The 22,434-nt window shown below is 32.6% G+C and overlaps 1 protein-coding gene across 3 annotated transcripts in view; it reads left to right on the forward strand.

Moving 5' to 3' along the window:
- EIF4E (eukaryotic translation initiation factor 4E) overlaps nt 1–17,742 on the forward strand; it is a 40,381-nt gene extending 22,639 nt beyond the window's left edge. For all 3 annotated transcript variants that reach the window (XM_079153854.1, XM_079153855.1, XM_079153856.1), the window contains 6 exons: nt 2,913–3,019; nt 7,465–7,560; nt 10,413–10,476; nt 11,160–11,273; nt 12,440–12,579; nt 14,776–17,742. In XM_079153854.1, the coding sequence (XP_079009980.1) occupies nt 2,913–3,019; nt 7,465–7,560; nt 10,413–10,476; nt 11,160–11,273; nt 12,440–12,579; nt 14,776–14,890 (636 nt within the window). In that variant the 3' untranslated portion in view covers nt 14,891–17,742. The remainder of the gene's footprint in view (nt 1–2,912; nt 3,020–7,464; nt 7,561–10,412; nt 10,477–11,159; nt 11,274–12,439; nt 12,580–14,775) is intronic.
- Nucleotides 17,743–22,434: the final 4,692 nt, after the last annotated feature.

The raw sequence follows: 22,434 nt of genomic DNA on the forward strand, positions 1-22,434 counted from the left end.
CTGGCATACCCAACCTTACAACCTTTCAGTGGGATCATCGTTTTAAACCCCACATGACAGTATTATTGCTCCATTAAATTGTGAATAGTCTTGTGCATTTACCCAAATACTTAAACCTTTTTTAATGTTTGTTATTCTTTCTCACATCTCCAAAATCTCATCTGGGATCATATTACTAGAGGCTGAAGACTGCCTTTGATAGTCCTTTTACTTTGAATCCTTTGGGGATGGTCAGTGAGTGGGTGGGTGAGTGGATATGGTAGAGAGGTGTATCTTATCTGCTCAAAACTATGTCTTTATTTCTTCTTCATTTTGAAGAGTATTTTCCCCAGACATCAAATTCTAAGATTAATTTTTTTTCTTTCAACACTGAGGTGTCTTTGTGTTGTCTTTCAGCTCCCATTGATTCTGTTGAGAAGTTAGATGCTATTGTTTCATGAAAACTGTGCATGTATTGTGCAAGTACATGTGTGTATATTTTCTGCTTATACCTGATGTACCTGGTATAGTTTTCGTTTATATTTATGCTTCAGATTCCTTTAGCCCTTTGAATCTGACTTGAATTTTCAGTTACCAGATTTGGTGTCTTATTCATTATGTATTGCTTCTATCTTTTAGCCTTTTTCTGTATGTGTGTGTTTCTTTGCGGGGGGTGGGTGTTTATGGGATTGAACTCAGGGGCACTCGACCACTGAGCCACATGCACAGCGCTATTTTGTATTTTACTTAGAGACAGGGTCTCACTGAGTTGCTTAGCACCTCCCTGTTGGCTGAGGCTGGCTTTGAACTCTCAATCCTCCTATCAGCCTCCCAAGCCGCTGGGATGCTGGGATTATAGGCATGCGGCACCATGCCCAGCTTGTTCTGCAAATTTTGTACAAGCTATTTTTTCCCTTTTCTGTGCTTTGGTATGAATATTTTCCTTTTGACCTGTTTTGCAAGTTTACAGGTTTTCCCTATACCGATCTTAGTCTGTTGTTAGAATGTTGTTTAACGTTCATTGGGCTCTTCATTTCAGATATTGCAGTTGACAGTCACAGAGTATCCCTTTGGCTCTTTTCATTTTTTTTTATTGCCATTATTATTTGGTACAGGAGATTGAACCCAGAGGTGCTTTACTACTGAGCTACATCTTGAGCTCTTCCTTTATTTATTTTCTCAATTTTTATTTTGAGACAGGGTCTCACTAAGTTACTGAATTGTCCTCTGATTTACAATCTGCCTACCTCAGCCTCCTGAGGCCCTGGGATGACAGGCTTTTGCCATTATACCCCAACTTGATTCTTTTTAAAAATATATTTCATTCCCTTTTCAAGTAACTATTTTTATCCCCATCCCCCTTCTTCTGTTTCACCATACTAATCATAGTAAGTCTATGTGGACTTATTTGAATTGTCTTTCAATGGATGTCTTCCATGGATAGCTTAATCTCTTGATCTTTAGCAGCCTTTTAAAAATACTTTGTATGTCTAGTAGTGTCTGGTTGATTGCTAGATACTGTAGTTAATCCTTCTAGAGGTTTGAGGTTATGTTCTTCAGAAGAGTGCAGTTTGGTATTTTGAGCCAGTTAACACATAGGTGTTAACACCTTGATACTGTGAAGTGCTGGGGGATTTGTTAGACAGGTGTATTTTTTATTAATTCACCTTATAATTAATAAAACTTAAACCTTACTCCTAATGGCATATAATTTTAGAATCTTTTTATATAAACATTTGAATTTATTTAGTTTTAAAGCCCATAAGTTCCTATTGAGTTTTAAGCACTGTAGTCATTAACAATATAATTATGAGCAAAATCAAGACATAGCCCATGCTCCGAGTGACTTTATAGGCTAGTAGAATGAAGTTGGTGTTTGTGTTGTATGTTGATAAGAAAAAAAAAAAAATGCATTCTTTAAAATAACTAGTAAGCACCTATCTGGTTTGAGATCTTTTAGAGTGTACATATCTGATTTGCATATCTTGTTATGTTAAGGTACATCTCTGTTGTTTTGCTGGTTCAGTTTAAATCTGATACCTGTCCTAGGGGAAACAGAGTCATTTGCCCACCATACACAAGGTCCTGGGTTTGATGTCCAGAAGCACCAAAACAAAAACAAAACCTGATACCTAAACATTGTTGAAGTCCTGTCCCTGTCCCCCACCCAACTTTTATTTCAGCTTCTGGTGCCTTTCCTTGACCAGTTTATAATAGCATCAAGAACAAGAGGAGGAATGTGGTGAAAACCAATCTCAAATTATCCTCAGGTTCCTTTTCTTTCTGATATATTTAGGTGACAATATTAATTATTCCTAGCCTAAAATAAGCTAGCTTCCTTCCTTCCTTCCTTCCTTCCTTCCTTCCTTCCTTCCTTCCTTTCTTCCTTTTTTTATTTGGCATATTGCTTATTGAAAATGTCAAGTTGCTAAATTTTCAAGTTATAGGGTAGGTAAACAGTGTGACACAAAGGCAAGGACCTCATTGCCTTTGGCTGGATCACTTTATAAATCATTATTTTTTTATTGCCATTGAAATAATTGTTATACTCTCCAAAATTTAGTTTTAATCCTCCTCTACTCCCTGATAATTACATATAAGATACTTTAATATGATATGTTAAGGAAAATAGTTGGTTCTCCTAACTTTGTTTCTTAATCTTGATAGTAAAAACATGAGCAAGTAGGAGGATAACTGCACATTTTATAAAAATTATTTTAAAATTCAAGAAACCCTTTGTCCTTAAAAGATACTGGAATGAAGAATCAGGTTATTAGAGGCTGATCTGTGGTCTGTTCTGTGAAATGATTTGCTCCAATTCCTTCTCCTTAAAAAAGACATTATCAACATCAATACCTCAAGTTTAAATAGAGCATTGTTGTTACAGGTATGTTAAGAAGTTTAAAATAATATTTTATATTATTTTTCTCTAGGAAACCACCCCTACTCCTAATCCCCCGCCTACAGAAGAGGAGAAAACAGAATCTAATCAGGAGGTTGCTAACCCAGAACACTATATAAAACATCCTCTACAGAATAGGTAAGCTTTCTGACACCTAGGTTTTCTGACTTAGTGAGGTAAATGGTGAACAGGGTAGATTTGAAGGGAAAAATTAGATGGCACTAGTTTTTGTATGCTCAGGATAAGGTTTCCATTTTCATTTGGATGACCCATGAACATCAGACAGTTTTATGTGTGAATCTTGAGCTCAGAAAGAACTTGGTGGTTTTAAATTCATCATTATATTGGTGGTAATTGAAGCTATGCTAGTAAATTTTCAAGTAAACTTGACTGAAGACAAACGTCTGCGATATCAACACATAGGAGTCTGTGTTGAGGGATAATGCCTGTGAAGGAAGTAGACAAGACTGAAAGTGGAGGATCATGGAAACAAGAAAATAGTTTGGTTTTAGGATAGCATATGTGCCCAGAAGGTCAAATAAAGAAAGGTTCACATAACTATTAGGTTGGCAATTTTAAAAAGTCCTTGTTTATTTAGGGGGAAAGTTTTTTAATACAGTATAGCTGCTAGTACAAGAGATTGGGGTAGTTTGAAGAGTGAATAGGGCATATACAAATATGTAACAAGCATAGGTAATTTGAAATTGAAATTAGAAAGGAGAGGTATAGATATAGATGCTGGAGGTTTTGCATTATCTTGCTAAAGACCCTGTAATAATAAGAATGATTAAATGAACAGGCACAAGTATATAAAGTAAAAATTCTTCACTTTCTCAATGTCTTTTCCTTTTTTCTCGGAATTGTCAGTATTAAATTTGATTTGTACTGTTTCAGAATTTAAATATACACATGTATATTTTTATACAAATACTTTCATACAGTTTTTTATTTGTATGTGCAGATTTTGCCTTATTTTATTTTTTCCCTACATTTTTTAATTGGTGCATTAAGTTGTACATACTGATGGGATTTGTCCTATATTCATACATGCACACAATATGCAGTATAACTCTATATACCTTATAGTTGTAAATTTCTGCCTTATGCATATGTATACACTCTTGTACTACATTAATGAGTGTATAGATATTTTTTCTATTTACAAACAGTGCTGCAATTTACATCTTTATGGGTTCATTTACCTTTTTGAAGTGTGTCTCTATGGTAAAATTTCAGATTCCTTAGGATAATGATTACTCTTTAATGATTTTTACAGATACTGCTGAATTATTCTCCTTTATCAGCTTTTAGACTCTTAACAATTTGAATTCCTGGTTTCAAATTATTTTTCGGGCATTGTATATTAAGGATATTAACCTACCTAAAGCAGGGAGGTTATTGTGTGGTTGTATTCTATTTTACTAAAATAATTTCTCAAAAGTTTGATTTTACAACTTTTTTTTTCCCCCAAAGCAGTTCAAAGGATAGATAATTCCTTACTAAGTATGTGGCAGAGGTTTACAAAGACAATTAACAAATTCCTGGAACCTGTTTTCCAACCATGAATAAAATCTTTGCAATTCACAACTTTATACTCTCACAGCTTTGATTGAGTAGATTTTTATCTGTTGCTATTTAAGTGCTAAGATGTTTTGTTTTGCACTGAAATATATTCATCTAATTAATTGCATTAACATAAAACATTTTAATGAAAATATTTTTGAAATAAAAACAATAGAATAGTAGCATTTTGCAAATCTTTTTAATTAAGAGCATAACTTACTAGAAGTCAGCTGGATTTTCATAGCTGCTTCTGCATTTGATCTGTGAAGATGAGTTGTTTCAATGTAAGTATAAGTATAAGAAGAAAACATGGCCTCTCACCAGTACCTTGTTAAAAAAGGTAGAAGAATTTTAAGTAGCCTTCTAAAATAATTGTGGATGTTCTTCCCTGATACTAGATTTCTTATAGATTATTTGCAGTATAGAATCTGAAATGATATTCAAGAACGTTTTCTACAGTGTTATGTTAAAAATACATTGGTCTTGCTTGCCTTTAGAATGGGTATTTTACCACTACATGATCATACATTGGTCATTTGGAAAATAATGATTCAATGAGTTATGTAGATCCTGTGCATGTTGACACATTTCATTATATAGTAATTTGAAAAAATAATTTATTAATATTATCTCTAAGCTCATCAAAAATGTCTTTAATTTTTAGGAATTTTCAGCTTATGGTAGCCAATGAAAGCTTTCCAAAATTAAGGTTTTTATCCTGGAAGCTCAGATTTTAAGCAACAGATTAATTACACTATTCATTTCCTAAGCAATAACCGTGGTTTATCAGGTTTTTTCAAGTAAATATGTTAGTGGCTAGTTTGCCTCACAATTCAAATAATTGCCTAAGCATTGTATTTTTTTTGCATTAGCAGAAGTGCTTTACATGCATAATATGAAAAAGACATGCAAACAGATAAAAATTAAATGAGAACATTTTTATTTGTTAAACACATTTTTAAATGAAGCTGGCAAAGTTGATAAAGGATACAGTGACTATTAGTATAGTTTGGTGTCTATGTCTCCATTCTTGCTAAGATGTCAGCACATTTATCCTTTTTGTACCATTACTGCAAATGTCAATAGTGAAAGATAAAATACTGTCTTAGAATCATATATGAAAAAAGGTTCCCCTGGGGTCTGCAAACCACACTTTGAGAACTACTTATTTAACTAATTCCATATTGTTACACACTTATAATAGATAGTCTTAAAATTAAAAACATTCTTGTACAAACATTTATGTCTAGTTACCCAGTTATTTTCTTAATATAAACCTTTATGTTTAAAGGCTGAGTACAGTTTTCTTTTAAAAGATACCATATTATTGTTTTAAATCCAGAGTATAGTACTTGATCTTATGGGTTTTTTAAAATAGTTGTTCTGCCTTTTTTCCCCCCCTTTATAGTGGGTTGGCAAGTGCATGTACATTATTCAAGCACATGTTCAAATGCATCTCATTTTTGTTTCTAACTGGGGTTACTAGGCATCGATCATGGAACTATAAAATAATTTGGAAAGCCCTTCAGATAACATTTGTATTGATGAGAATATGGAATTTCCCTTTTACTTACTTTCGTTAAACAGTCCTCCCTCTGATTGGTTGCAGGACCCCCAAGGATGCTCAAGTTAATATAAAATGGTGTAGTGTTTGCATATGACCTCTTCACATCCTCCTCTACTTTGCTTATAATACCTATTAGGTTAATAGTTGTTATGCTGTACTTACAGAATGAGTTTTTTAAAAGTTAGTATGTTCAGTATAGGCAAAAGTTTGTTGTTGTTGTTGATGTTTTTCTTTTTAAGCTGAGTATTTTCCATCTGAGATTGGTTGAAATCTGAGGATGCTGAACCTAAGATTATGAAATTCCTGGATACCAAGGGCTTAATATATTACATTTCAGAGAATATTGAATTCACTTATTCTACAGGTGAATCATCTGGGAGGATACATTTAACTTTAATGTTATATGAGTTTATTATCGATACTAGAGAAATTAATATATGTAATATATTAGGTATATATGAACTATTATAATTATTTAGGAATACAACTATTTTAAATGGAAGTATATACAGGTATGTAGAAACTGGTAAATGTTATTTCAGATCATATCTTTGAAGTATTACTCAATCCCTTTATTTTCCCAGTTTTACGTTTGAATAAATGTAGAATCTAATTTAATAGTTTTTCCTGTTTCTAGCACTTCCATTTCTTCCTCTTGCCTGATAACTATTTGTTCCTCTCAAAGTTGAGCCTTCCTGTTTCTTACCTTCCTTTATGGCTAAATGCATGTACTCTTTCCCTTAACTACTGTGTTTATCTCTTACTATATAGTACCAAGCACACTGTAATTCTCTGTGCCACATTTCTGTGAAATCCCCCTGAGAGATTAACTTCAGGACCTCTAGGTGTTACAGGGAACCTGGTATATAGTAGGCATCCCTGGTGTTCAGAATTGAACCCTGGACTTCACACCTAGGCCAGAGTTCTACCACTGAGCCATGAGCCATATCCCCAACTGAAACATATGTTTTTTAAATGAAAGAAATAGAGAAAAGTATTCATTATTTGCCAACGAATAACAGTTACAATTGAATTCTTTTAATATTTGTGGTAAAATACACATAAAATTTACCCTTTTTACCTGTTTTAGACCTATATAGTTTAGTCATTTTAAATACATTTATGTAAAACATTTATGTTGTTGTGCAACTAATCTCCAGAATATCATCATCTTCCAAAACAATAACTATTTCCACTTCTCTGTAGCCCCTAGTAATCACCATTCTCTTTGTCTCTCATTAATTTGATTAATCTAGGTACTTCATTAAAGTGGAATCATACTGTATTTGCCTTTTCATATCATTAATGATAATTATATGTGAGTACTACATTTTGTTCATCCATTACCTGTTGATGGCCGTTTAGGTTGCTTCCACCTTTTGACTATTGTGAACAATCCTGCAGTGAACATGAGTATAAAATAGTTTTTTTGACATTGACTTTTTATTTTTAGATGGGCACTCTGGTTTTTTAAAAATGATAAAAGTAAAACTTGGCAAGCAAACCTTCGACTGATCTCTAAGTTTGATACTGTTGAAGACTTTTGGGCGTAAGTAACCATTTATTTTAGGATATTTGTAGTTTTTTTAGTTGTGTACGCTTTCTCTTTTAAGTTGAATCCACAAAATGAAGGGTGAGGTGAAATTAACAAACATTGATCTAAAGAACTTTGTTTCCTCATAAATGTTTGAATTTGTGATTATGCCTGGTCAGTTTTAGAAAGGGTCAATCCATTACCCTGTAGGCCTGAATATTCTGTATTCCTTGATCTGAAATATCCTTCCCTTCAGAATCCTTTATTGCCCTAAAACTTTTAATAGTTGGAACTTATATCTATTAGTGGTTGCCTAAATAAATCTCCCTCATAACTGGGTATCCTAGAGCACTGCTTGGTTTCCATTTCTGTAATTCTTTTCAATATAATATCTGAAATTTCCTATAAGGTCTCTAAGGCTGAAATGATCAAAATTTAAGGGATGTGAAGAAAAGGACAGTATCTGGGTTGAATAGTTCATTAATTTCATAATTTTTGGTAGACTAAGAAAAAATTGAAATATTTTTCAGATTTTGTTTCTAGTTTAGCAAAAACTTCATTTGGAATCAAACTTTTTACATGACTCCAAAATACGATTTAAATTTTTGATATTGATTCTCTATAAACAAAGTTTTTGTTCTCTTTTGTTTGGGGCTGGGGGTTGAAATCAGGTTCTTGGGCATGTTACACACGTGTTCTAACACTGAGCTATATTTCCAGCTCCTACAAAGTTAATTTAGTGATCTTAATTTACTTGGGGAACATGTATGGAGAGATACTATTTGAGAACATGAAAGGCAAAACTTACTAATCACATTTTTAAGAACTTTCAATTACTTAGCAGTTATCTAAATACTCCCATTTGTATTTCTATATTTTAGGACCATAATACATAAAGAATTAGGAATAGAAATGCTACTCTCATATTTTAATGTAACCTGCCGAGTGTATTTTATCCACACAGAAGACTCAATTGTCGTCATAAAATTCATACATGCATACTTCTTCAAGAACAGAAATAGTATTCTGTTTATTTCCAGTGCTTGGCCTATAATACACAATTAGTGTGCTCCCTCCCAATCAGATTTGCATTTATCTAGTTCCTTTGGCTTTCACCAGTTTACATATTTGTATTTCTAACTTGTCCTCTAATTTAGCATTGTCCCACATTTCACTGTGTAGGCAATGTCATTTAATAAATTTGTACACCATAATTTAGAGATTTGAAGGAGTCCTTTAGCTTTCTTTAATAACTAAATTACTTCTCAATTTCTTACTCCTTTCTAATATTTTTTTTTAATATTTTTTAGTTGTAGAGGGACTTTATAGTTATCTTTATTTATTATTTTTATGTGGTGCTAAGGATTGAATCCAGTGCCTCACAGGTGAGAGGCAAGCATTCTACCACTAAACTACAGCCCCAGCCCCTCTAATATTTCTTACAACCAACCATTGAGTACTTTTGTTTTGATCCTGTATATTCTTAATATTCTGTTCAATGTTCTATTATAAATTCTTTTAAACTAAAGGAACCTTAGAGCACCCGGATAAGAAAAGAGGTGGCAAAATGGAACATTAGGCTTTCCACCTTGAATATCATTGAAGAAAGTTACTCTCACACTGTTCACTTATTCTATGAAATTAGTGGTGTTTTATAGTCATCATTATCATCAGGTTTCTGTCACTAGGTTTGTTGCCTAGTCGAAGCTGTTATTGATAGCAGTTTGGGAAATGACCATTAGTCGGTGATCCAACAGATCTTATAGAGCATGCTATTTTACTCAAACTGGATTATAATAGATGTCTTATCCTATGCTATATGATCAAAGGATAACAAGTTCTTCCTTAAAACTCTTCCTGAAATGTTTCTATACGAGGTTTAAATAGTTTTAAAAGAAACTAAGGATTAACAGTCTGTAGACACATGACTGAGGTTAATTTCTGCCATCTAATATTAGACATAGGCACAGCATTCTGTTGCCAATGTTTAAAAACAATTTTGCTATAAAAGAATACAGGAGATCAAATGATCTAGCCATCTACCATCAGGAAAGTGACTGTTAAAGCAATCGCAAATATTATTTTGCTAATTTTGTATTTGGAAAATAGTTTAGAAACTATTGATTACATGTAAATAAATGACTGTTAATTCCAGAGGGTAGAGCTTACAACTATTATATTTTTTTAAAAGTTTTCCAAGTAATCATTGTGCTAACTAACCAGTAACAATTAGTAGTTTTTGGGAATCATTCTACTGGGTAAACTATGGATAATGATGTTGGTTATTTCAGTCATGCAGTCCTGAGGGTTAGATTCATCTTTTCTCATGATCTCTTCCCTCTCATCCTGCAGTACCCAGGGATACTCTACCATCAAATTATACCCCCGGCTTGTTTTATTTTTTGAGAGAGGGTCTCACTAAGTTCTCTGGGCTGGCCTTGAACTTGAGATCCTCCTGAATTGCTGGGATTGTAGATGTGTGCCATCGTATCCAGTGATGTATTGTATTTTTGAGAACAAACAAAACTGTTCATTACCCTTATATGTTCTTTCATTTATTTAGAGCAATCTTAAACCTTTATTTTCATTTTTTAATATATACATTTGTGTGCAGTTATTTTTATGAGTTAACCAGTGTACCAAAATGTTTTTGTCAAAATCATTAAAAATAGTTTGTTTTATAAATTATTTCTTGAACTTATCATTAAGATCTGTTTTGTCTGTCCATTTCAGAAATTGACTCCATAGAAAAACAAATACATGTGAACTTTTTATGTTAATTTTTCATATTTCTAAATGTGTATATTGCAAGCACCTAACCTCTTCATTACATATTATGTTTTTAATTGTTCTTTTCTTTTATCTAGTCTATACAACCATATCCAGTTGTCTAGTAATTTAATGCCTGGCTGTGACTACTCACTTTTTAAGGTATGCCTAATTGGTGATTTCATGTATTTATTATAGGACTAGATCATTCAGATGTTCATTGAGAAATTTTACCACAAACTTAGGAACAGTCTATACTATGATGTACAGGCTAATAATTAAATTGGCTTCACTAGGCTTTATCATCAACATATTTTGATCTATTTATGGTATAAAAATTAGAAATCGAGACCATAACTCTGAAGGCATACTGAGATTGATTTTGATGAACACTGTTGTTTTTTTTTTTTTTTTTTTCCAGTCCAGTTCCTCCTTTTTATATTTAAGTAGACTGAATTCGTCAGGCATTCTTACTCAGGGGTACAGGGCTTCTTGAAATACTTAAAACTGGATTTTGTCAGATGATTGAAGGATTAAGCATTAATTAACTCTGAAACTGCTCAAGTTTGCATGTGTTTTCTAGGTATCGAAGTATATATAGTAACTGATAAAAGTGTCTGCTAGTCAGAAAGTTTAAGAACTTCCAAATTAAGGAAAACACAAGGTGTGATAACTAATAAGTGACAGAGACATGCCCCTCTATTTTTAAAGTCCTTTTTGCTTTTTTAAAAAAACTATACCTGCGGCAGTTCATAATAAAGTTAAGAAGTTGACAGTATTGTTACATTTTCTCCCTCAATCAAGATCACAATATTTTCTAATATTGTTGTGTTCTTCCCCTGTAGGATGGTATTGAGCCTATGTGGGAAGATGAGAAAAACAAACGGGGTGGAAGATGGCTCATTACATTGAACAAACAGCAGAGACGAAGTGACCTCGATCGCTTTTGGCTAGAGACAGTAAGGTTTTAAAATTACAAGGCAGTTTTAGAATACTGATTCTTAAATTTTATTACATTTTATTTTGGTTTACTTACTTTAAGAGGAAATAAAGATTCTCACATTAGAAAATCTTAAGTTAGTATTACTTTATCATATGAATCCTGCATATCTTATATGTTAGTACTCTACCATTCTGTGTCTAATTTAAAGTGATTGGCATTTAATTCTCACCTTCCATAACAAGAACACCCTAGTTATTCATTAACTTCAGAATTACAGAATTTCACATTTTATATGATTTAAGTTTGCAACTGTTTTATAGCATTTCTGTATGTGTGCTACATTTTCTTTTATTTAAAACAATTTTTTTTTAGTTGTCAATGGACCTTTTTTAAATTTATTTATATGCAGTGCTGAGAACCAGTGCCTCACACATGCTAGGCAAGCGTTCTACCACTGAGCTACAATCCCAGCCCAGCTATAATCCCAGCCAAGTAAACAGTGAAATTATTACTTAATATCATTCAACCTAAAAAAGTTCTAGTAAACTAGATCTTTTGGCTATACAGGATATATTAAATATGACTAAAAAGACATTTTTTTGTAGTCACAAGTACCAAATCCCAAGCTTTTAAGAGCAGGGTTCATATCTGTTTTAATCCTTGCACTTGACTCAGTGTCTGATTTGTAATTAGCACTTTTTAACTTGAGCACTTAAATATTTGAATTAGTTTTTTAAAAAAAAATGAAGAGACTCAATTTTGCTTTTGGAGAAGGTCATTAGTAAATACCAGTTTAGAATTCCACACTAAAAAGACAACATGTTCTCATGAAAAACAACGTGGCATTCTAACCATGAATAGCTTATTTCACATTATCTTATTAATCATTTATTTGCCAGCAAGTGTAAGCAGCAACAGAGTAAATGAATACTAATAAAATAGTATCACAGTGTGTGCCCTGATTGCCTAATTTGCTGAAAAATTAAAACAACTGAAATATTTAAACAGGGAAAATAATTATATACATATATAAAATTTAGACATTTAAAAAATTCAACTCTTGGTTTAAAAACTGATTTTATTATTTGTTGTATAAATTTAAATACAGAAGGCAACATTTGCCATCTAATAAAGTGGTTTATAATCTGTTGGATCTAATCTGGGAATTTTTTGTTTTTGAAGCTGCTGTGCCTTATCGGAGAATCTTTTGATGACTACAGTGATGATGTATGTGGAGCTGTTGTTAATGTTAGAGCTAAAGGTGATAAGATAGCAATATGGACTACTGAATGTGAAAACAGAGAGGCTGTTACACATATAGGGTATGGTTTTGCTCTTTGCCTACTTCTTTCATAATATTAAGATAACTGAAATCTGAAGTTCTTTACTTACAGCTTAGAAATACTTGGATTTATAGACTTATTTTCTTTTTATTGTTTTTATGACCACTTTTATAATTTTGAGATCCTGTTGGTACTCGTTGTCTTGTATTTTTTTTCATTCCTGTATAATTGCTTTCTCTCATCAATCTAATATGTGATCCTTAGAGCATGTAGCACTTTATTCACTTACTAAGTAATTAAAATGTATTTTCCTCAAGTTTGAAAAATACTCTTTGAAATAAAAGTGCTACTTTGAAAAGTATGAATGTATAAAACTCATCATAATTCAGTATTAGCACATGATATGTGTAATTTCCACATATATGTACACATAGAATTTCCCTTGAAATTTAAACATCTTAATTATTCATATGTATGTAGGATTTTTTTAATTTATTTTTTTGGTAAATTTTATTCTTTGCAAAAATGACCTCTTAATTCAGACATTAGTGTTGGTAGGATTTTCTTTTTATTACAATTAACATTAGAAATTTATTAAATCAGAACAATTTGTTGTTTAATTTTACGTTAATAAGTACTAGATTGTTATAGGTTACAAAATGTTTGAATTGCTCATTTTGTGATTTTTCAAACATTATAAATTCTTCTAGGAACATAATTCCTTTCCCAAATCAGAAGGTGTAGGGATTTTTTCAGGTTACATTCTGTGTGGTTCTTCTGTAAGAAAGGAGTTATCAGTTTGTCATCATATTTAGAATCTTTCCTTTAGTATCAAAACTTCAGTTTAGAAGTTTCATATTACTTTGAAAACAAGAGTTAAAGAAATTATAGGTTTTCTTATAAAAATTGTGTATTTGTGTCAGCATTGAATATTTTTGAAATCTGTAAAACATTTTGGCAGTTTTTCAAGGAAAAAATATTTTAACCCCTCCAGTTTGTAAGAATCAGTACTTTTGCTTTTTGACATTTTTAGTGGGGAATTATATTTGAAGGGAATGCATTGCACCATAACTTAAAATCTGGTAGTCATTTTCACTTAATATAAAAATTATTTTTAGATACTCTATTCGAAGGAAGTTAGTAAAATCTTCTAAAGCAGAGGTGGAGTATCATGTTGGGTGATATGGCTCCATAAAAAATGTATATTTCTTTGATTTTTATTGCTTTAAAATTTATTTTGCTATATTTTTCTAAGAATAAAGATTTAGATTTCTAAATTGATGCATGAGACTCTCCCTTAGACTTTGTTAGCCTTGCCTGACATTCATTTATGATCCATAGCAACAAAGCCTTATTTTTGTTTCTCAGCCCTCAAATGTGCTTCATTTTCTTATCTCATGACTCTTAAAAAGGAGCTTTCTCTAATATTGCAGATGAGATTAGAGCCTCTGATTTATATAGTATCATACAGTGCTATTTGGCACGCATTCACATTTTGTTCTTTATAGTAGTCACATGTTCTTGGACCAAATGGTCAAGGTGTTCCCCTTTTATCCTCTCCCACCATTCCCTGCAGTTCTGGGGGTTGAATCCAGGACCTTTCACATTCTAGTCAGATTCTCTACCACTGAGTTATAACCCCAGCCCTAGTAACATCTTACTTGAAAATAAGGCTGTATAGTTAGTACTAAGTCAGAAGTTATGTTCTAAGTTATGTTGAGAAAATTGTGAATCTCTCAAAATGTTTATATTTTGTTGCTTAATCTTTTCAGTATTAGATATGGAAAATGTAATGGTATAGTAATATACAGTATTTACTAGGGTTCATATGTAAAATACAACATTTTAGGTCAAAAAAATAAAATAGACGTGCATGTTATTCATTTTTATGAAGGTTAAGTATGCCTGTGATAAGTTTTATCATATATATCTGTGAATATTTGATTGTGCTTTCCCTACTGTACTATAAATGGCATGGACCCAGAGACTGATTCTGCTTTGCTCACTGTTGAGCAGTACTTGATATATAAATCCGATTGAGTTTCAGTATTTGTTAAGTGATTAAGATTGTTATAGAAATAAAAAGTAAATAAAGCTAAAAGGAAAAGGGTGCGCAATTTCCTATTTACTCAGTGTAGGTTTTTTTTTATAAATATTAAGACTAATGAATTTTTAAGATTAATTTTATGTTTTGGTGAATAAAAACAAATGGCCACTTTCTTCTTTGTTTTCTAGGAGAGTATACAAGGAAAGGTTAGGACTTCCTCCAAAGATAGTGATTGGTTATCAGTCCCATGCAGACACAGCTACTAAGAGCGGCTCCACCACTAAAAATAGGTTTGTTGTTTAAGAAGACACCTTCTGAGTATTCTCATAGGAGACTGCGTCAAGCAATCGAGATTTGGGAGCTGAACCAAAGCCTCTTCAAAAGCAGAGTGGACTGCATTTAAATTTGATTCCATCTAAATGTTACTCAGATATAAGAGAAGTCTCATTCGCCTTTGTCTTGTACTTCTGTGTTTGTTTTTTTTTGTTTTTGTTTTTTTTTTTTTTTTAATTTTTATTATAGTGTCCACTATCCCAATCAAAGAATTACAGTCCACATCATCCCCAGAATCCATAAATGTGTTCCTGGCCCACTCTGTATTAGCTTAGTAGAATTACCATTACAAACACGTTTTACCCATCCACAATATTCAAAAGAACTTGCATTTCTATACCTTAATAGGAAAAAAATTGAGTTTATGTTCCATTGTATGCAGGGGCATATTTTGCTGGTTTGAAAGAGTATGATGCATACAGTTTTCTAGCAATTTTCTTTGTTTCTTTTGACAGCATTATCTTTGCTGTACTCTTGCTGATGGCTGCTAGATTTTAATTTATTTGTTTCCCTACTTGATAACATTAGTGATTCTGATTTCAGTTTTCCATTTGTTTTGCTTTTGTTTTTTCCTCATGTAACATTGGTGAAGGATCCAGGAATATGATACAAAGGTGGAATAAACATTAATTTTGTGCATTCTTTGGTAATTTTTTTGTTTTTTGTAACTACAAAACTTTGCTACAAATTTATGCATTTCATTCAAATCAGTGATTTATGTTTGTGTGATTTCCTAAACATGATTGTGGATTATAAAAAAATGTAACATCATAATTACATTCCTAACTAGAATTAGTATGTCTGTTTTTGTATCTTTATGCTGTATTTTAACACTTTGTATTACTTAGGTTATTTTGCTTTGGTTAAAAATGGCTCAAGTAGAAAAGCGGTCCCATTCATATTAAGACAGTGTACAAAACTGTAAATAAAATGTGTACAGTGAATTGTCTTTTAGACAACTAGATTTGTCCTTTTATTTCTCCCATTTCTATAGAAGGAATTTGTACTTCTTATTGCAAGGCAGTCTCTATTGTGTCTTCTCTTGTAGTGTCTTCCACTTGAACAGCATAAGTTTGGAGCACTAGTTTGATTATGTTTATTACAATTTTTAATAAATTGAATAGGTAGTATCATATATATGGAATTAAACTGATGTGGCTATCTTTGTTTTTTAATAAAGTGAGGCCTAGTTCTTTAGTCTTAAGTAAAATAATGTAATTTCAATATGTAAAAATTCATGAGAATTGGGATTTTGGTGCATCACCATTTGATTGATAGGAACAGTGGTTGTAAATCTTGGTTGCAAGTTGAGATGTTCTTATAAGTGTCAGAATGATAGCATAGGGGAAGTACAGGTGGGGGCACATGCATTAGTGTTATCTCAATAGAACAAAATAAATAAGTATTAAGATATTTATATTGGTCAATTGTTGTAGTATGGTTTTCTGTAAACTTGAAAACTTCATCTATTATTTGTAGGTATCATTTGAAAGCAAACTTGAAAATATTTTGTCTCTGATACATAATTGTATAGTTCAGATCCTGTGAAATGAAGTGTGGCTATCATAGAGCAAAGGGTAAGGTGAACTGTAGGTAGCAGAATAGAAACCGTTAGCTGATAGGAGATTTTGTCTTTAAGTGGTGATTATGAATGGATAATTTTCAAACTGATAAACTTGACAAAGATTCTTATAAAATAAACATGAAATTAATAGCATTGGTTCCATTGTAGAATTTTAAAGCAGTTTTTAAAGGGTACCACTGTTTGCCATTTGACTACTCTAAATGCCTCAAATGCTACTTGTTTGATATTATAGAAATATTGGATGTTGTGTGTTTAATCTGCACATTCTGTTCCCAATGTCTGCTGTTTAAGCTTGGGTGATTGGTTCAGCTGATTTATTGTCTGTGTTGTTATGTATAGTTGTGAGCATTTGAAGAACTTTCTTAAAAGTGACAGTGATGGTGGTGTGTTGGCAGTGAGTAGGATTGGAATAGTGCATTTATTAGAAGTTAATACTCTCGTTTCCTTAATCATAACATGCAGTCAAATTTTAAGAAGTGTAAGCTTTTAGCCACTGAAGAAGAATTATACATTAAATAACACAATTCTAAGTTTTAAAAAAAATTTGTAGCATTTGATTATTATAACCATTTTAGAATCACAGTTTTATTTTAAATCTTTTCCCAAGAATAGCGAGGGATGGTAAATTATTGTGAATCAGTTTTGGCAATTGCCACTTAAATATCACAGTGACTTGCAGCTTTTCATAACTTTACTGTCCAACAGGATGTTATAAATAGATACATTTCATAATAGAAAACTGAAGTAGTAATCTTTAACAGATAAATAGTAGTTCATTGTGAGATGTGACATTTCATTAAATGAATTTAATCTTAATTATACCAGTTCTACAAAAGGATTTGGTGCATAATATTTGAGAATTTAGTAATTACAACACTTATATGTGCTCCAGTCATTTTATATGCACAATAATTGTTGGATCTATAGGTACTGGTAATTCCCCATTTTACAAATGAAGAAACAGAAACATTGAGATTTATGTATCTTTATAGCTTTTGTCAGGTGCAAAGTATGCATTTGAATCCTGGAAATTAGGTTCTAAAGACCCTAAATCACATTGTACTTATCTTTATTCTAACTTATCTTCTAAGATAAGTGGCAAAATAACAGTATTTGAACTGATAGTTGATATTTTTAAATGCTGAAATTGCATTCGAAAGGATAACAAATCTAGTGAGGCATTGTGATAGGGCAGTGTTTTGCATTATAAAATTAAAACAAATTAATGACAAATCTCCATGCTTACCTTTCATCTGTGTTTCTTGCAGACTGTCTTTAGTATGAGTAGTGACGAAAAAAATACTGATTTACTCAATTGACATCAGACCCTCCACAAAGATTCAAGATTTTAGGCCAGATTGACATTGAAAAACAAAACCCATTGCTATTCACCATGTCTACTATAGCAATTTTACATTACTCCAACATTAAAATATGTAATCATGCTGGGCACTGTGGTGCATACCTATGATCCCAGCTACTTGGGGAGCTGAGGCAGGATGACCACAAGTTAGAGGACCGTTTGGACAACTTAACCAGACCCTGTGTCAAAACAAAAAGGGCCAGAAATGTAGCTCAGTGGTAAACCACTATGCCTAGCATGCCGGAGGCCCTAGGTTCAATCCCCAGTACTGCAGGAATAGGGAAGGTTGTGGGAGGGTATCTGCTCATTTTTCTAGTAATTTAAAAACATATTTTACAGTGCAGGAGTTAAGACTGGTCCTTTACCACAAAGGATTTGAGAAGCACTACTCCTTGTTTGCTTTCCCAAGTAGCCCAGGCCAGCTCATTTGCCATTCATTCCCTGAAACAAGTAGATCTGTTAGGTCTGTGTTCCTCATTTCTTTGTAATTGTTAATGAACTTGTCAAAATTTTGAGCTTTTCAGTAGCATCTTAGTTCTGTTGTATGCTGCTTACTGTGAATTCCAAAGTAGATATTAAACAGCCTTTCTGTTACCTAGGGTAGTTTTAGACTTCTGTTTTCTTGTGATTATTTTTTCCACTGTTGAAAGCAAAAAATGAAATTGTAAGCATATGGTCACATGAAATTCAGAGGAACCAATTTTTCACATTAATTTTCTCCCTTTATTTCTTTAGACCTTAACTCCAAATAGTTTTGCACAGAAGTTATTTCCCTGCCTTCTTTCTAGCAAAAAGAAAAAAATTACATATATATATATATGCATATTACATATGTATTTTATATGAGAGAACACTTTACTACATTCTTGATGCTGAGCATATAGGTAGAACAAAATGACTGGGTCCCTGCTCTAAAGAAATTTTAAAAGCAAATTGAAAATGAGTGTCTCCATAAAGTTCTACAAATAGCTTTTGTTCCCAAAATAGACCTACATTTATATTCCTGGGAATTCTGTAGTATAGAGGTAAATATAAAATGAAGCCGATTGTGCTGAAGACTTTTTCAGCTCTAACATTGAATCTAAATGGATCACTACAGGATTCCAACAAACCTGTGTGTGCAAATTACAGCTTTTGCAAGACCTCGTTTCTTCCTTACATGACTAAAACTATATGATTGTACAAGTAAAATTTTGTTTTTTTTTTAATTTCACCATTTAACTTATTTTTGAGCGTATTGTATTTTCTGTATAATTTTGTCTGCATTAGTGCGGTTTTAGAGGTAGCAGTCCTTTATCTATCTACCTTCCCAAAATCCTGATCCTTGATTTTTTTCTTCAATGTTTGATCAAACATAACACATGCCTATTTATTTTTCTTCCCTACAGAAGGGTAGAAGGTGAAACATTGCTGTCTCCTTCAATTTCACTCTTCCTTTTCAAGGTACCACTCAAATTTCTTATAAATGACTAGAGATTTTCTGTGCATATCAGATGTGTGTATGTGCACACGTGTATAGATTTTTTTTCTACAGACACAAAAGTCATTTTACTAGCATTGTTTTGTCATTTAATAATTTTGGACATTTTTGTTATAGTGCATGCAGGATGCATTATTTTCATTGTTCACATGTTCTTTTATATGAATGTGTCCTTTATGGGTGGACTGACTCCTTTTCTCCCTTCCCTTTTCCCTCCCCCGCCCCTTTTGGCATTTTTCACCTTCACAGACCCTCATTGTTAAGTTGTAGTCCTATCTTTGTACACTAAGCATAATGAAGACAATTTGTTTTTCTTCAGCAGTACTAAGTGGCACTTATTCTCTACCCATTTGACACCCAGACCATTCTAGTCCACATACATAGACTGTCATCTGTTAGTCATCGTGTTCTACAAAGCAGCTTTGTAAGTTTCGCAGTTTTGTTCCTTGTGATACTTTTCTGATTGGGTTTTCATTTATTTTCTCATGAGTCAACGTGGTTATAAATACAAGATAGTTTATTTCCTAGATTGTACTATTTCTCAGAAGATAAGCCATGAGCTTACTGCTTTCATTTTAGACTAGTATATGTTGAAAAGCTAGAACCAAAAATTGTGACATTGGAGCTAGTTTTATTTTTAAACCTTATAAGGAATTTAACAGCAATTTACTAAATGAGAACATTTCCCAAACATACCTTTATTGTAAGCAGTTTTCCTTGCCATTTAATTTGGTTTTAGGGGCATTGTTTTTCTGTTTTATTTTTTGTGTTCAGCCATTTGTACATGTTACCTGACATTGTGTTTTGGTATGTAAGATACTCCATATGAAACGTTAGTCATGAAATTTGTCTCAGCTTTGCATTTTCTCTTTATGACAAAGTTTTAAGCATATTTTGTACACCTTGGGGACTATTTCTCTGTTTTAGTGTTGCCTTTTAGAGACTAACCATGGCTTAATATTGTGGTGTCTTATACTTCACTAAGAGTTTTGTAATGCAGCCAAAATGATAGTTAGGGATACATCAGTTATTTTGTACACCTTTTTTCTTTCAGAAAACCACTAATTCTTTACCTCTTTGTCATGCTTTATAAAGTGTTGCTTTTATAAGGGTTCTGTCTTCATATGTTCATAGTTCCATCTCTGCTGTCCTTGAGTTATTTATCCTGACACTTTGCTTGTGCCAGTGATTTCCAAATCTCTTTCCTTAACCATCAACTTCCTCCTGTTCACAGGTCTGATTCTCCTTACCTATTAGATCTCTGTTTCAGGGATCTATAAATTATAGTCAATTCCCATGTCTGTTTCAAAAATAAGTTTTAATGAAATATGGCCTCACTCTCTTGTTTATATGTGTCTATAGATGTTTTTGTCCCACAGTGGCAGAGTTGGCTAATATGGCAAACTGACCACAAAACCTAAGATACTTTCTTGCTCTTTATAGAAAAAAGTTTGTTGATATTTACTGTAAATATTTTATAGTGATTGTTTTCGGCAAAATACAGATATCCAAGACTGGGTGTGTAATTCATTTGGAAGCCTTGGGTTCAATCCCTAGGACTTAAAATAAAATCTGAATATCCTGTCTTTGCATTTTCTTTTTACTTCTAGAAACCCTTATAATCCCATTCTCACCAAAAAGGGCTTTATCAAATGAGTCTGATTTGCATTCTTACCTACTTGATCTTATCTTCTGCTGAGACAATGTCTCCCAAGTCCACTTCAGTTTCTCAAAAATTTCTAATTGTCCCTAACTGGATTCTTATCCTGAATGATATCCCAGCTATCTCCCTATTTATTCCCCATGCCCTTATTTGTGCTTATTAGGTATTCTTATTCTGCCCTTAGAAAGCAGACAAGAGTTTTCTCAAAGTGGAAAATATTGAAGCTTTTGTATACTTAGTATCATAGTTGATAGTTACAGTTTTTAATGATAAAAGAATGATTTCAGGTGGTTTCTGAATCATCCAGCAAAGCTGTATTTACTTTGTAGGCCTGTCTTACTAATATATATTTTTTATTACCTAGAGCAGCATGTGGTATGCATTTATTTTTTCCTTACTTTATTGCAGGAAGGTGGGAGTGGGGGGCAGGAATGAAGGAGTATGAAAAAACTTAAGGTTACCAAGCAAAATGCACTCCATAAAGCCTGCTTTGGTGAAGCAGTTCACTCAAAAGATGCTAATGTTATGCTCTGACAACTGCCATTAAGTAGGCTGGTAGGCTATGCTAAAGGAAGACAAGGTCCAGTAGATATTTCACAGTAAGACTGCAAAAACAACAACCAGAAACCCCACTTGCTCCAGAAAGTTGTACATGTGCTTTGGAGGCAGATTAGCCAAAGTTTAAATTCTAGTTCTGCCCTCTATTAGCTGTATAAACTTAGTTAAGGTAGTTGAGCTCTGCCAGTTTCCTCAACTGTGAAAAGGAGTAATACCTGTATCAGAGGGCAGTTGTGAGACAAAGAGTTCTGTATGTAGAGAGCATAGCTTAGTGCCTGTTACATAGCAAGTGTTTGTTTAATGGGTATTTGCCCTCTTCTGTAAGTCTCCATAAAATAAAACCGACAGTGTAAGTAATATAGCAAGTAACATCTAACTTTATGAGATTGTTTTCTTAAAAGTTGTCAGTGTTGGCACAAACGATATAGATTGCAATTTCATAAATGTAATGGAGAGAATCAACCACATTTTGAGGTCAAAGTTTATAATCCAGCATAATTTATACAGTCTTTGGCTGTAATTTTCTTAATATGATAGTTTTCAGTAAAATAGTTGTTATTCCCCAAAGGGTGGCTATACCATGATTGATAATGATATGTATCATCAAATTGTTTTATTTTACAAGTTTTGTAAATCTGAAGCCACTTCATGGATTGATTCCTTAGGCTGTGGGGCCTTGTACTCTCAAATTAAGGTTTCCTGTTCTACAGGGATGGCAGTGGGTGCATAAATCTTTAAAACTTGTTCTTAAATCTCAGATCCACCTAATATGTAATAACAGGCATTATAGCACATCTGGTATTCTGAAGTGAAATTCAGGAGTAATATAACTTACTTAACTACCTTTTTTTTTATATAAGGAAAA

Source organism: Sciurus vulgaris, assembly GCF_902686455.1.
Source record: "Sciurus vulgaris genome assembly, chromosome: 9".
NCBI lineage: Eukaryota > Metazoa > Chordata > Mammalia > Rodentia > Sciuridae > Sciurus > Sciurus vulgaris.